The 13,760-nt window shown below is 35.3% G+C and overlaps 1 protein-coding gene and 1 long non-coding RNA gene across 3 annotated transcripts in view; both read right to left on the bottom strand.

Annotated features, from left to right (window-relative positions):
• The window catches only part of LOC127410936 (vam6/Vps39-like protein), a 68,312-nt gene extending 59,982 nt beyond the window's left edge, over nucleotides 1-8,330 (bottom strand). Inside the window, exons 1-3 of the mRNA XM_051646210.1 lie at nucleotides 7,762-8,330; nucleotides 6,392-6,457; nucleotides 6,241-6,305 (exon numbers count right to left, since the gene is read on the bottom strand). Of these exons, the coding sequence (XP_051502170.1) occupies nucleotides 6,241-6,305; nucleotides 6,392-6,457; nucleotides 7,762-7,834 (204 nt within the window). The 5' untranslated portion in view covers nucleotides 7,835-8,330. The remainder of the gene's footprint in view (nucleotides 1-6,240; nucleotides 6,306-6,391; nucleotides 6,458-7,761) is intronic.
• A 3,766-nt stretch (nucleotides 8,331-12,096) lies between these two features.
• Nucleotides 12,097-13,293, bottom strand: LOC127411008 (uncharacterized). 2 transcript variants are annotated; one of them, XR_007892200.1, is made up of 5 exons: nucleotides 13,136-13,293; nucleotides 12,893-13,034; nucleotides 12,568-12,734; nucleotides 12,367-12,424; nucleotides 12,097-12,138 (listed from the first exon to the last, which is right to left on the bottom strand). It is a non-coding gene; the product is annotated as an uncharacterized LOC127411008 (long non-coding RNA). The 2 variants fall into 2 exon arrangements; XR_007892201.1 differs by having other exon boundaries at nucleotides 12,122-12,138; nucleotides 12,367-12,442.
• Between the last annotated feature and the right edge of the window lie 467 nt (nucleotides 13,294-13,760).

Below are 13,760 nucleotides of genomic sequence, written 5' to 3'. Positions count from 1 at the left end.
CCCTGGTTTCATGGATAAAGGACTACACTTATACCCGATGGATCAGTATTGAAAAGAACCTTTGTTTATACCTCTTAAGGTAGTACCGTTCACAGAGATGTCCTAAAAATAGGTTCTAATGGGTGAATGGACTAAAGTCACGCTAAAAATGCGGAAAACTATACAAACATCACTTGGCCTGTCTAAGAAAATCTCATCAGTAGCTAGTATAGGCTATCTTAAGGGTTTTGTACCATCATATGCAGTTGAAGGATTTAAAAACTGGTCCCAATATGGACTCAAATTTTTTGAACAAATAAGAAATGAGTTTACACTCCCTAGAACTGAATTTTATAGATATTTACAGCTGAGACACTTCCTTATCACACATAAGGAACTAGAAAATAAAAAAATAAAAACATAAATAAAAAAATAAAAAAACCCTCTCCAATAGAACTCTTTATTAAAGATCTACAGACCGGACATGAGGTTAAGAAAATAATTTCTGATGTATACCAAACATTTCTGTCTATGAATTCAAATAATATCTTACAGATAAATGAGAAATGGGAGGCCAAAATGGGCAGAGACATTTCTTCTGAAATCTGGGAGGAGACTTGTGGGGAGGTACACCAAAGAACAAGCTCTAATATTTGGAGGGAGTTCAAATGGAAGATAATAACAAGATATTTCCAGACCCCACACATAACAGTAAAATGGAGTCCAGCTAGTTCAGAAAAGTGTTGGAGAAAATGTGGAAAGCAAGTTGGTAATCACACTCATATTTTGTGGTCATGCCCAAAATTAAGAAATTACTGGAAGGATGTATTCGATGCTCTTAAAGAATTATTCCACCATGAGATCCCCAAAGATCCCAGAGTAGTCCTTCTTGGGATGCTTCAGAAGGCTTTGAGGTTAGAGATCAAATATATCTGCTACGAATTCTATTGGCAGCCACTATTAAGTGTATCACACTCAGATGGCTGAAACCTGACCCTCCATTATACAAGGCTTGGATTCAAAAAGTGTGGGAGCTGTATGAAATGGAATGAATCACATATGCATTACGGCTTCAGAAGACAAAGTTTTCAAAAAATTGACCCTTGTAATGCCTTTACTAATGCAATAAGATAACTTATTACATACCATAGTGGTTTAAACTACCTCAATGTTATTTATTTGTTTATTCATTTTCAATTTTATTTGCAGTTTTTCTTTTTTTTTATTCATTTATTATTACTATTATTATTATTTTCTCTCTCCTGGTTCCTGTATTTCTAAATGTACTTGGATGTTTCCCCTTTTTGTATATTGTATTTGATATATCTAAAATTGAATAATGGTCGATGCAGCTGGAATATGTAAAACTAACATGTCAGAAAGTAAAATTGTACTCTGTTGTATGCAATGTTGAGGTTAAAAATAAAAGTTAAAACAATATATATATATATTGGGTTCTGACCAGTTTCATGATCGGCAGGCAAATAATTTTAAGGGGATGGAAGTCGAATGGAGCGCTTTCTTTTTCGGAGTGGTGTGTGGAAATGGGAAGGGTGGCTGCTTTCGAGGAAGTGGTAAGTAGAAGGCTGGGGTTTTGGGACTTATTTGTTAAAAAATGGGGCAATAATTTAGTTTTTTGGGGAGACTCTTGGGGAGGGGATGTGGAGAGTGTAGTTTAGTTTAATTATGTATGTTTATTATAGTTTCTTTTTTGGTTGTGTGTGTGTGTTATTATGTGGGACCACAGGGGTGTTCGTTTGGGGTCAGGGTGGGGTTTGAATGTGAAATGTTGATTCGTTGTATATGTGTTGGGTTTTTCTTTGTGGTGTATATATGAATCAATAACATTTTTTAATTACAAATTATGATCATTACTGAACCAAATTATTGAAATATTTTAAATAATGTTTAAATTAATCATATTTTATAAAGTAACAATATTACTTTAAATGTGTTTGAAACATGTTTCTTTACTAATTCATATTTGAAATATGTTTTCTGTTAATTGCTTGCATCTTAAAAACTGCTTCCAATTTTTAAAAAAATTGTGTCAACTGTGCCAATCAACCCCATAATCTATAGCCACAGGAATGGATTTTGAGCAGGGGATGCTGCAGGGGTTAAGGAACTTAATGTCATAGCAATACCTGCAAGTAACTGAAAATAATTACGTTTAAAAACCAATAAAACCCTGCACTTAAAGATAATGATCAAAACTGCACATCGCCAGCCCTCTAAAAAATATCACAAACAATGTTTTACCTTATTGTTCATGTACTAAACTTTTTATTTTGTTTTGACTTGTTTGACAGTACCACTTCCCGTGGTCTTTAGGTATTTATTTGTTGTATTTATTTTTATTTGTTGGGTTTTCTTAATGTTTTATTACAAGAAACATTCAAGAAAAAAATCAATGTTGTGCCAACCAACCCAGGTCTCCTCTGGTCATTGTTATTTTTTCTTTCTGTTTTCTTTACTTGCGTTTACTTTGCTCACGACACTTGTATTAAGCTTGGATTAACAAGTTTTGGCTATTATGCAAAAACACACCCATAGGAGTTGTCACTGCACAGTAGTTAAATTTTGGAGAAAAATATACCAGTATGTAATTTGAAGCACGCCCTGCAGTTTTCTATTTAGCAAGTGGTAATTTTTAGCAAGTGGTGTTTTTGTAAAAAGGTTTTTAGTATAAAATTTACATTTTCTACATTTCCTATAAATTGACTTTTGTCAAAAAATCAGAAATGGTTATTTTGGGGCAAACTGTGCCAGACATGTTGGGGCTGTGTAGTTCTACTTATTAAAAGCAGTGTTTCTTTCATTCTCTATGATATAAAAACAGTATTTTGTATTGAGTAGTGCATAACTGATATCAAAAAAATGTAAGATGCCAGAAAACTGTAATGTTAGTTTCACATTTACCAGGAGGAACCTTTTCAAGCCACAAACAATATGGAGTTTCTGGACAACTAAGCTTCTAAGCCTATGTTGAAAAACATTAACATCTCATCCTTCGCCATCTGGTTAAAAACAACTGATTTTCTGATCCCCTGTTAAAAAAACAAATTTCAGTAACATTTCATTCTTTACCGGAGAAAAAAGAAAAGTAGACATCACTGCTGAACAAAAAATAATCTTAATAGTGATTTGATGCGAGTATGTTTATTGTTTATAAAGGCTGTTTTGCATGTTTTTCATTTGCATATAATTCGTTAACCTTCTTAAAACATTACAATAAAACTTTTTTTGTTTTCTTTTGTTCCAGGACTTTTTAGTTATAACTGTGAGTACACCACACCTCATCCATCACATTCTGGTTTAAAACAACTGACATACTGATCCTCTGTTTAAAAAAAAAACATCCCATCATTCTCCTTCTGATGAACAACGACACACTTCACTACTGGAAAACAATCATATTACTATATGAGACTCGACGCGGGTAAGTTTATTTTTATTAATGTTGTTTTACATACATTTTGCATTTTCATGTTATTTCTTCTTCTTCTTAACATCTCTAAACTTAAAAGAAATAGAAAAGTATTTAGTTTTCTTGTGTTGTAGGAATGTATAGTACTGTGAGGACACCACAAGATCAGGATCCTACACAGTCATGACTACATGCAGACTTCCTTTGAGGACATTTACAGCACAAATTGTTCACAGCAGGACAGCAGTACCAAAAAGACTCTATTCACCATTTTCAGTGACTACTTGAACAAACAACAGCATATTCTTAAACCTCTTTGCTTTGTTTAAGCAAAATTTTTACCTTGCAACTATATTAATGTATTGTTTGTTTGTGCTATATGACTACATTATAAATGTAACTACCATCAGGTGACAACTCCCATGGGTGTGGTTTTGCATAATAGCCAAAGCCCAAGAGTAGTACTGAAAACTTGCTGGTTTAAGCTCAATGCAGGCGGAGTGAGCTATGAACCATCACCATTATATCCTTGAGCACTTAAACCTAGCTTGCAACAGAAGTATTGTCTCTGAAACTGTGTATTGTTAAGTCATTTTACATGTAAACATGAACTGACTATGTACTTACAATATGCCTTTCTCAAAATGGAAACTTAACTTTTGCTGTAGTTTTAGGGTATCCATTGTACTTAATGTCAAAAGAATGATTGTATGTCTGTACTGATTAATAATAAAACTTGCTGTGACGCTTGCCATAAGGGGCGTAGCCTCTGAGGGAGACAAAATGTTTTGTGCTGAACACAAAGTGTATAAGATAGATATTTTTATTTTAAATTCAGAATTAACTTTATGTCGCTTTAATAACAAATATTGGGCTAAATTATAAGGGAGTACATGTAATTTATTACATTAATTTTCCAGACATTTTTGACTTCTTACAACATACACTGTAAAAGTATTTTTATATTATGAATCTATTTCTACATAATCCAACCTTGAAAATATTTTTGTTTGTAATGTAACCAGATGGATGTAGTCAAAATAAAAATAGCAAAATTTCATTTTAAAAAGCAGTTAAATTAACTGTTACCACAGCAGACATTTTTTTTTTTACCTAGCACTAACTACCTGACAAAACATTTTTATTCGCTCTACATCAGAGTGGTAAAATCAAATATACAACAATATAATCCTTAAAAGACAAAACACAGAAACAACACTTGAATTGGGTATATTTACATTCTTAAAAAATTTAAAAACTAACCTAAAGATGTGCTTCATGTGGTTACATCTAACATGGTTGATCAGTTAAAAATAGCTTTTTAAGGTAACAATTGCATGTTATTGACATTGAAATTTGAAAAAATTTCAAATTGCATTCAACTGACATTGAAAATCATTGAAATTTTTATAATGAATATTTGGCTGGAAATAAATCCAAAAAGTATAAAGCCATGTAGTTACTGCATTTCACCTTTGGAGGGGCAGAATTTGACAGCAAATAGCAAGAAAAAAAAACATTCTTTCCTAGGTGGATAACGTTCCATTTTATAACGCATCTCAATCCAAGCATTAATATTTGAATTATATAACAAATTTTAATTTTCAGTCCTACTTCTCTGTCAGACTCCTATGTCAAAGAGTCCAGACTTATATAATGTATATTATACATTAAACACACAATTGCCAAAGTGGGCAAATGAACTGGTCACAGTTGCACAGTTGTGTCCCACCATAATCCAGTGTTGGATGAAAACCATAAATATATTTGCATATAGGCACGAGTCCCGTTTACAGTTGTAATTTTTATTGTAATATGTTTTTTGGATATTCTCCCCTTTTCTCCCCAGTTTGGAATGCCAATTCCCAATGTCCTCTAAGTCCTCGTGGTGGCATAGTGACTCGCCTCAATAAGGGTGGCAGAGGACGAATCTCAGTTACCTCCGCGTCTGAGACCGTTGATCCGCGCATCTTATCACGTGGCTGGTCGAGTGCATTACCGCGAAGACACAGCGCGTGTGGAGGCTTCACACTATTCTCCGTGGCATCCACGCACAACTCACCATGCGGCCCACCGAGAGCGAGAACCACATTATAGCTACCACGAGGAGGTTAACCCAACATGACTCTACCCACCCTAGCAACCGGGCCAATCGGTTGCTTAGGAAACCTGACTGGAGTCACACTCAGCACGCGCTGGGATTTGAACTAGCGAACTCCAGGCGTGGTAGCCAGCATCTTTTACCACTGAGCTACCCAGGCCCCTTATTTTAACAGTTTTAATTCAATTGTTGATATCAGGAATTGACATTTGCAATAGTAAAAATGTAATTATTGATATCAAAAATTATTTTCTTCTAATAAGTAGTACATTGTTTATATGTGAAATTGGAATTTCAACTAGTAATTAATCTGTATTAAAGTAGTATTAATCTGTAATTGCATTTTGAACAGGAATGATTGACAGATCATTGTGAAATTCTCCTTGTGAAAATGCACTTACAGTTGTCAATAATTGTTTAATACTTGTTGAAATTCCATCTTCGATGTCAAGAATCAGTATTTAAGCCAGTAACAACATTATTTTTTAATATTATACAATTTTATAAGAATCTAATTAGAATTTAATAAGAATTTATTTTTAAAGGATTAACGTTTTTACTAGTGCAAACTAACTACTGATATTTAAAAAATACGCATTTACACTAGAATGGGGCTAATTGCTGATAAAGAATCATCATTTTAACTAGTGAAAACTGAGTTATAGATACAGTATCTTTAATTCATATCTTGCATATGAATAAAAGTCAGTTCGGCTTGCTGAATTCATACCTGCTGAATCTTCTTGGAGAAGTTCTTATTAGATTTCTCCAATGTAACTTCAAACCTGTTTGTACCTGAAATAAACAGCGTAATCAGTAACAATTAAATCCCACAAAAGGACCGACGCTGAATACAAGCTGTAAAAACAAAAACTACACACCGGCATCTTTCCTGATTCTGTACAGAAGGAGATGGCCTGGTTTGGTCCCAACAAGGAGCCAATCATCTGCAAACACAGAATGATCATCAGACTAAATGAAACATGAAAATGTTTTACAAATGACCAGAAGCTTAAAATAGCCTTAGTTTGTTAAAGGAACAGTTCACCCCAAAATGAAAAATTTCTCATGATTTATTCACCCTCATGCCTTCCCAGATGTGTATGACTTTCTCTTTTGCTAAATGAAGATTTTTAGAAGAATATCTCAACTCTGTAGGTCCATACAATGCAAGTGAATGGACTCCAGTGGTTTAATCCATGTCTTCTGAAGCGATCCAATCGTTTATGGGTGAGAACAGATCAAAACATAGATCCTTTTTTGCTGTATATCTTGCCATAGACCTTATTCACGTTAGCGCCATCTTTGATTTTTTAATGGTAATGACAACGAGGCTGTGATTGATTGACTTACCATCTTGTCAATGGCACAGATGGTATAAAGCTGTGTAAAGGTCCTAGATCACATCTGATTTTCCACAGCTTATGCTGTCTTGAGTTTTTTTGTCCAATGAATGTTCTCAGAAAGATATTTTTTCAATGCTTTGTCTGTGGAACGATCCAAAAATACTTTAAACTGCAGCACAGCCCATTGAAGAGAGTGTAAGTCTATCCCTCACAGCCTCATTGTCATTCCTATTAAAAATCAAAATGGCACTAGCATGCAAAGGTCTACTGCAGTCTCTAGGCACGATCATGATTTCAAACTCGATGATGCATGTGCACAGTGCTGGATGGCGTTAGGAAGTGTAATCGAGCTTGAAATCATGATCACCGATGAGACTGCTGATGTAAAGATTTAAAGTGAAAAACTTATATTTAAATTTTTCTCACCCAAAATGTATAGGATCGCTTCAGAAGACATGGATTAAACCACTGGAGTCTTTATGGATTTTATGCTGCCTTTATGTGCTTTTTGGACCTTCACATATCTGGCCACCATTCACTTGCACTGAGAGGTGCGACAGAGTTGGTCATGCACACCTGGGATGACATGAGGTTGAGTAAATGATGAGAGAATTTTCATTTTTGGGTGAACTATCCCTTTAATTGAACGATCGATAGTCCAGGATTCTTTAGAAATTAACGTATCATTTTAGTCTAAGGAGGTGAAAGTTATTGATAAACGTTAGTGTAATGATCATGAGCCCTCAGCATGTAACAGTCCACTATTCTTAAAACTATTTGTTCAGAATGCCCAATAATGTTGTCCAAATCTAGGTTTTGAGACGCTGCCATTATCAGTGAAGACCAAGAGTATCAAACCTAAACCATGTCAGTGTTGAAAGTGTTGAAAGGGAAGCAGAACTCACCCCAGGCCGCCAAACAGTCAATCTGAAGGGGTAATTTCTCCAGGATGGGAACTGGTTCATAGGCGTCATGCATACTGGAGCTCTTATATATTACCAAACACACGCAGAAAAATAACCAAAGATATTTCGAAGAAAAAAAGGCTCTGATCACTATGACATCAGTATAATATCAGCTAACAGAACAGTAAACAAACACACAGATTTGAACAAATCCAAAACACAGCAGTCATAACTGGATATCTTCTCTGTTAACCAGCTTGACTGGTGTCAAATGTCCCAGAATTGTCCCACTCCATCTTTCTTGTGTCCTGTGTCGGTCTTATGTCTAAATATAAACGAGATTACCACTGAACCTCTTTTGTTTTTGTTGTTGTTAAATGTGATACGAGCAGTTTGCGAGGTAGCTTCCTTATGCGTACGTACAAATGTCTTTCACCTCATTGTTCTGCGAGATTCTGTGCTTTAAATCGAGTTTAATCGTTTAACTGTCGACTTCCTTTAACTTATCTCTGACAGGATTCAGTATATGACAGCTAGCAGTGAGCTATCTCTGTTGCGCGAGCTTCCTGGTGCTGTGACGAGCACGTGACGCTGCGAGCTCACGAGAGTCCTATTAAAAACATCACAAATGAAGCGCGTGCACTGTGACTACAGTGTTATAGTGAAATAATGCAGATATAGGGGAGATGGTTATTATTGGGGGGAAATTCAACTTATGCAAATACTTTAGAGACAGCAAGATGCTTTTTTTAAATGACAAAAATGAAGATAAAATAACCACTTTAGAAAAAGGTGCACAATTGCCTCTTAACCCTTGTGCGAACTTCGGGAATTTTTTGTCTTTTCGATAATTTTGATGAGGAATTTTGATATTTCAACCTCAGTTCTTATAATACATCTATAATACACTGTGTACACAAAATAGTTACACTCAGGACCTTAAGGACAAACATTTCCCCATTGAAACCCATTAAAACTGCAATATTTGATCCCAGTGCCATTAAAGCGTAAAATCATGATTTCTATGATAATATGCTTTCATTCCGGAGTACTGGCTTCAAAATTATAATTTTTAATAATGTTCACCAGATGGCGCCATTTTTCTCATGTTTAACCTATGGAGCAAATACATGCTTTTTTCCTATTTTCTGTTTGCTGTATTATAGAGCACTGCAGGCCAATTGAATACATTGTGCAGCTAAAATTGTGTGGGTGTGTTGGTATGGATGTCAGAGTGTGTGTGTGTGTGTGTGTGTAGAAAACATCTGTGGAGTACATTGGAGTAGTGGAGTATGTCTGACACTGCACAAAAAATAACAATGCATCAAAATCAATGTTGTTGCTAATCCAAAACAAAATTCCCCTTAGCATTTAGTATATGGAAAATAATAAAAAAACAACAGTGGCATTATATAAACAAACTGGCATTTAAAGGGTTAAAATCCTGAAACTATATGAATATTTGGCAGTTATGATCAGGACTGATGTTGGTTAAAAAAGTTAACTAACTGAAAGTGGAAATTAATATTAATATATAATATTATTATGGCAGTTTTTCATGTGGACATTTTTGTCCTCTAAGGACCAATGAGTAACTTTTTTAAACTGATGCACAAGGGTTAATTTCAGTTACATTTGCCATGTCATAACATCTCAAGTGTTTTATAAACAAATTAATCTCCATTATGATTTGATCAGTCAGTGTGAGCCCACTTTGAACAATCTTCCTATCAAATCTACTCCCATACTTCAGCTTTAGCCCAGCTGTACCGTATTATTGTAATATTATCAACATAACCTGTACCGACAAGATACAAACTAAATGTACAAATGGAAAATAAATGCATAGAAATAACAGTCAAACATAATTAAAAAACATAACCCTAAACATTTTCTGAAAAATGTATGATGTGTTTCCCCTTGTACACAGCAATGATGTTGCAACAATGCTAAGGTGCTGTAGATGGTTTCTAGGGAGTTGCTATGCAGTTGCTTAGGTGTTCTAAATAGTTTCAATGGCGTAGGATGCTGCAATATTTATGGTATCAATATCATTTGTGTCTTGTAGCACAAAAGGTGCAGGACCAGTTAACACACCAAATTTAATCCTTGGAGTTAGAGGTTTGTTTGAATCCTTAACCCTAATATTAGAAAAAGTAAAAGCCATGCTTGCCTTAGCAAACATACTTATTTCATGTGTTATTTGCTGTTTGGATGTCTAACTTGTACATTGCTGAGCAGAAATGTGCACAACAAATCAGAAATGCATTCATGAAATAAATAATACATTTTTATAGAGAAGGGAGCAGTGATTCGGATCATGTTGAAACATGTGCAAACTAATTTATTACACCAGTTACTACAATATTATTGTTGTGTTAACATGCTTTTAAATCCTTTGTTCATTATGAAAATATTCCCTAGCAGATGAATGTATCGGAAAGAGAATTGTAACAGAAGTATTAAAATGACATCTTCAGATGCAGAATACATCCTCTGAGCTTAACTAGCAGTAATAATTACTTCCTATATGACTATGGAGAAAATATATGGAGGGGCGTCCTCTGTATCACTGGGAAGTATACTGTAATTAATTGGTTCATTCTGATATTTCGTTGAAACAAGAAAATTTATTCACGGGCATCCCAGCACCATTTGAGTGAGGACATACTTAAGTTGAGAGCGCTTAAAACACTTGCACATACTCTCAAAAAAGGAAAAAAAAAAAAAGAACAAAACTTTACCTTTTAGGGTACAAGTGCCCATCACTGGGGTGGTACCTTTAATTGAGGAACAAATTTGTACCTTATAACTTTGTACCATTTAAGAGTCAATTTTGTACCCTAAGGTACAATCATGCACTCTACGTAGAAGGTACAAAAATGGACCTTATTAAAAGGTACAACTATGTATCTTTAGGGTACCACCCCAGTGACAGAGCCATTTTGATCCTTTAGGTTGCAAAAAGTACCTTATTGACACAGGTTTACAGATATTCCATTTTATTTATAAATCTCTTTTTACAAAAAGAACTACATTAAATTAATAACTTTGCACATCTCTCAACAGCAGGTGTGGATCAATAAATATTATAACATACATTAAACAGCAAATACACTACATACAATACAATACAATATAAAGCAGTCATTTAAAATGGGCATTAAATGACAAACATTAAAACATTGTAAGAGTTATGTTGAAAAGTGAAAAACACAAACATTGTAATGTAAGTCATATAATTCATCCAAGTCTATAAAGTCAAATTCAAAATTCAATCTCAAACATACAGAAAATAAAAACCAATGTTTAACATTGACATATAGCTTATTAAAAAGGCTACATTGGGGGTCTGGGTAGCTCAGCAAGTAAAGTCACTGACTACCAGACCTGGAGTCGCAAGTTCGAATCCAGGGCGTGTTGAGTGACTCCAGGCAGGCTTCTTAAGCAACCAATTGGCCCGGTTGCTAGGGTGGGTAGTCACGCTGGGTTAGCCTCCTCGTGGTCGCTACAATGTGGTTCTCGCTCTTGGTGGGGCACGTGGTGAGTTGTGCATGGAAGCTGTGGAGAATAGCGTGAAGCCTCCACACACACTATGTCTCCACAGTAATGCACTCAACAAGCCACGTGATAAGATGCACGGATTGACTGTCTCAGATGCACAACTCGAGGCAACTGAGATTCGTCCTCTACCACCCAGAGTGAGGCGAGTCACTACGCCACCATGAGGACTTAGAGCACATTGGCTTTCCAAATTAGGGACAAAAAAAAGAATACGTGTACTGCACCTTTTTAGGGTTACAGTATAGTGCCGTTTTTTTCTTCAGCAGGAATACCAAGTGCTAACAAACAATTTGTCATCAACAACATATGTATCTAGTGCCTGATAATCAGCCTCCTCACCTGGTGAGAGGACAGTCCAGTCTTCCTCACATTTCACACAGTATGAAAAAAAATTACTGAAAAATTTGCTTCATGTGCATGAACGAGACCTATGTGTTGGATAAATTTAACAAGTGTGAATGTTCTCCGAGAACATTTTGGACAACAGAATGGGCGAGGCATTTTTGGTAGATGTTATTATAAGTGGTTAATGACTCTGGTCACAGGGGTAGGCAGAGGATTTGTCACCATCCACAGCAAGTTTCAGAACATACCGCTGAATAAATATCAGAGTATTCTTTAAGTGAGATGGATATGCCAGGTTGAAGACAAAGTAAGAACAAAATGCAGCAAGAGCCCCTTCATCCACACCGCTAGCCCTGCAGATCTCCAACCCATCAGCTCTGACCACTTCTTGTAAACACAGACTTCCAGTCAGTAACCAAAAGACTTCTGTTGCAGCTGAACAATTGGATATGGCAATGATGGTTCATTCTAAATGACAGAGTACACATAATAATTTCTCTCAGTCAGCTTTTTTTTTTTTACTTAAGGTTACTTTACAAATTATGGACAGACACAATATATAGCTTGAACAGTAATTAATATTCACAATATTCATGTATAAATGTGGCACAACTCTAAATGCAGTTTTTTATTATTTTTACTTTTTAATTATCACATACATAAAATTAATAAACAAACAGAGGACTATATACGCACCTCCCCAAGCACGATATTTTCAGTTTCTCCCTGAACAAGGATGGCAACATCAGGAGAGCTGCTTTGAAATCAATAACTAAATTATAAGACACATAAACATGTATAAATCCATCCAAAGAAAGACTAGGATTAATTAAGAGAATAAAGACTGAGGTCAATAGCCAATTAACGGATCAGTTTTAAATAATCAGAATCAATTACCAGAATGATCTTCAGTGAGAGATTCTTCTCGTCTCCTTGTGCAGCTTTGCTAAGGGAGATTTCTCTTGAGCAAGCTGTAGCACACTAGATGCAATATTTCCAAAACCTTCTCGAAAGCAGCAGCACACATTAAGAGATTTATACAGGAAATCAATTTCATGATAAAGCTGCAAATAGTTGAGAAAGACACAAAAAGCATAAGCAATTTCCTGTGAAATGATGTAATTTTATACAGTTTCAATGTCCCATAAGTTAATGCTAAGGCTACATCTACATTAAAGGAAAAGTTCACCCAAAAATGAAAATTCTCTTATGGTTTACTCACCCTCATGCCATCCAACATGGCATCCTCATCAAAATCCAACAACATCTTTGTTTACAACTGTTTTGGACTGTTTTCGCTTGTAAACGTCGCTTGGTCTGTGTATACTCCCCTTATATCATATGAACAACTCATAGATGGATACCTGTAAAAATATTTTTATGTTAGTTTAGCATTATATGTGATTTAAATACCAAATTTAGTGTAAACCTTTAATACTTTGGCACAGTTATTAAGAATACTTACATCTTAAACTGAGCAATGCTTTCATACAGTTTTCTTATGATTTTGATTCGATCCGATGCAGAAATATTACATTCTTTTCTGTCCAGCTTAGTCTGAACATCTACAGGGAACTTGGGAATTTCAAAAACTCACTCATACACATACACACACACACACACACACACACACTCTCTCTCTCTCTCACACACTCATACACAAACACACACACTCTCTCTCTCTAACACACTCTCTCTCACACACACAAACACACACACTCACACACTGATACACACACACATACAGTCTCACACACACAGTCTCACACACACTGATACACACACACAGTCTCACACACACACACACACACTGATACAAACACACATACATTGCCTATATTAAGACATACAGTTGTAAATATACTAAACTGATAAAGATAAGTATAGCAAACGTAATCTTCATAGGGCCCACTTGCCCGCCAAAACTTAGAACAGCAAGCGCCTTAACACATAAGTGCAATTAAAAAAACCTTTCGTTTCAGCGTCTCTCTTATTTGACGAATAAAGTCATTTTATTTGAGACAGAAATTTCCAGAACTGATTTTTTTTTTTTCTGTTGGCCTTAGTTATAAGTTCAAGGTTATGTGCCG

This window comes from Myxocyprinus asiaticus, chromosome 20 (assembly GCF_019703515.2).
Source record: "Myxocyprinus asiaticus isolate MX2 ecotype Aquarium Trade chromosome 20, UBuf_Myxa_2, whole genome shotgun sequence".
Taxonomy (NCBI): domain Eukaryota; kingdom Metazoa; phylum Chordata; class Actinopteri; order Cypriniformes; family Catostomidae; genus Myxocyprinus; species Myxocyprinus asiaticus.
This window is presented reverse-complemented; position numbering and strand designations above follow the sequence as displayed.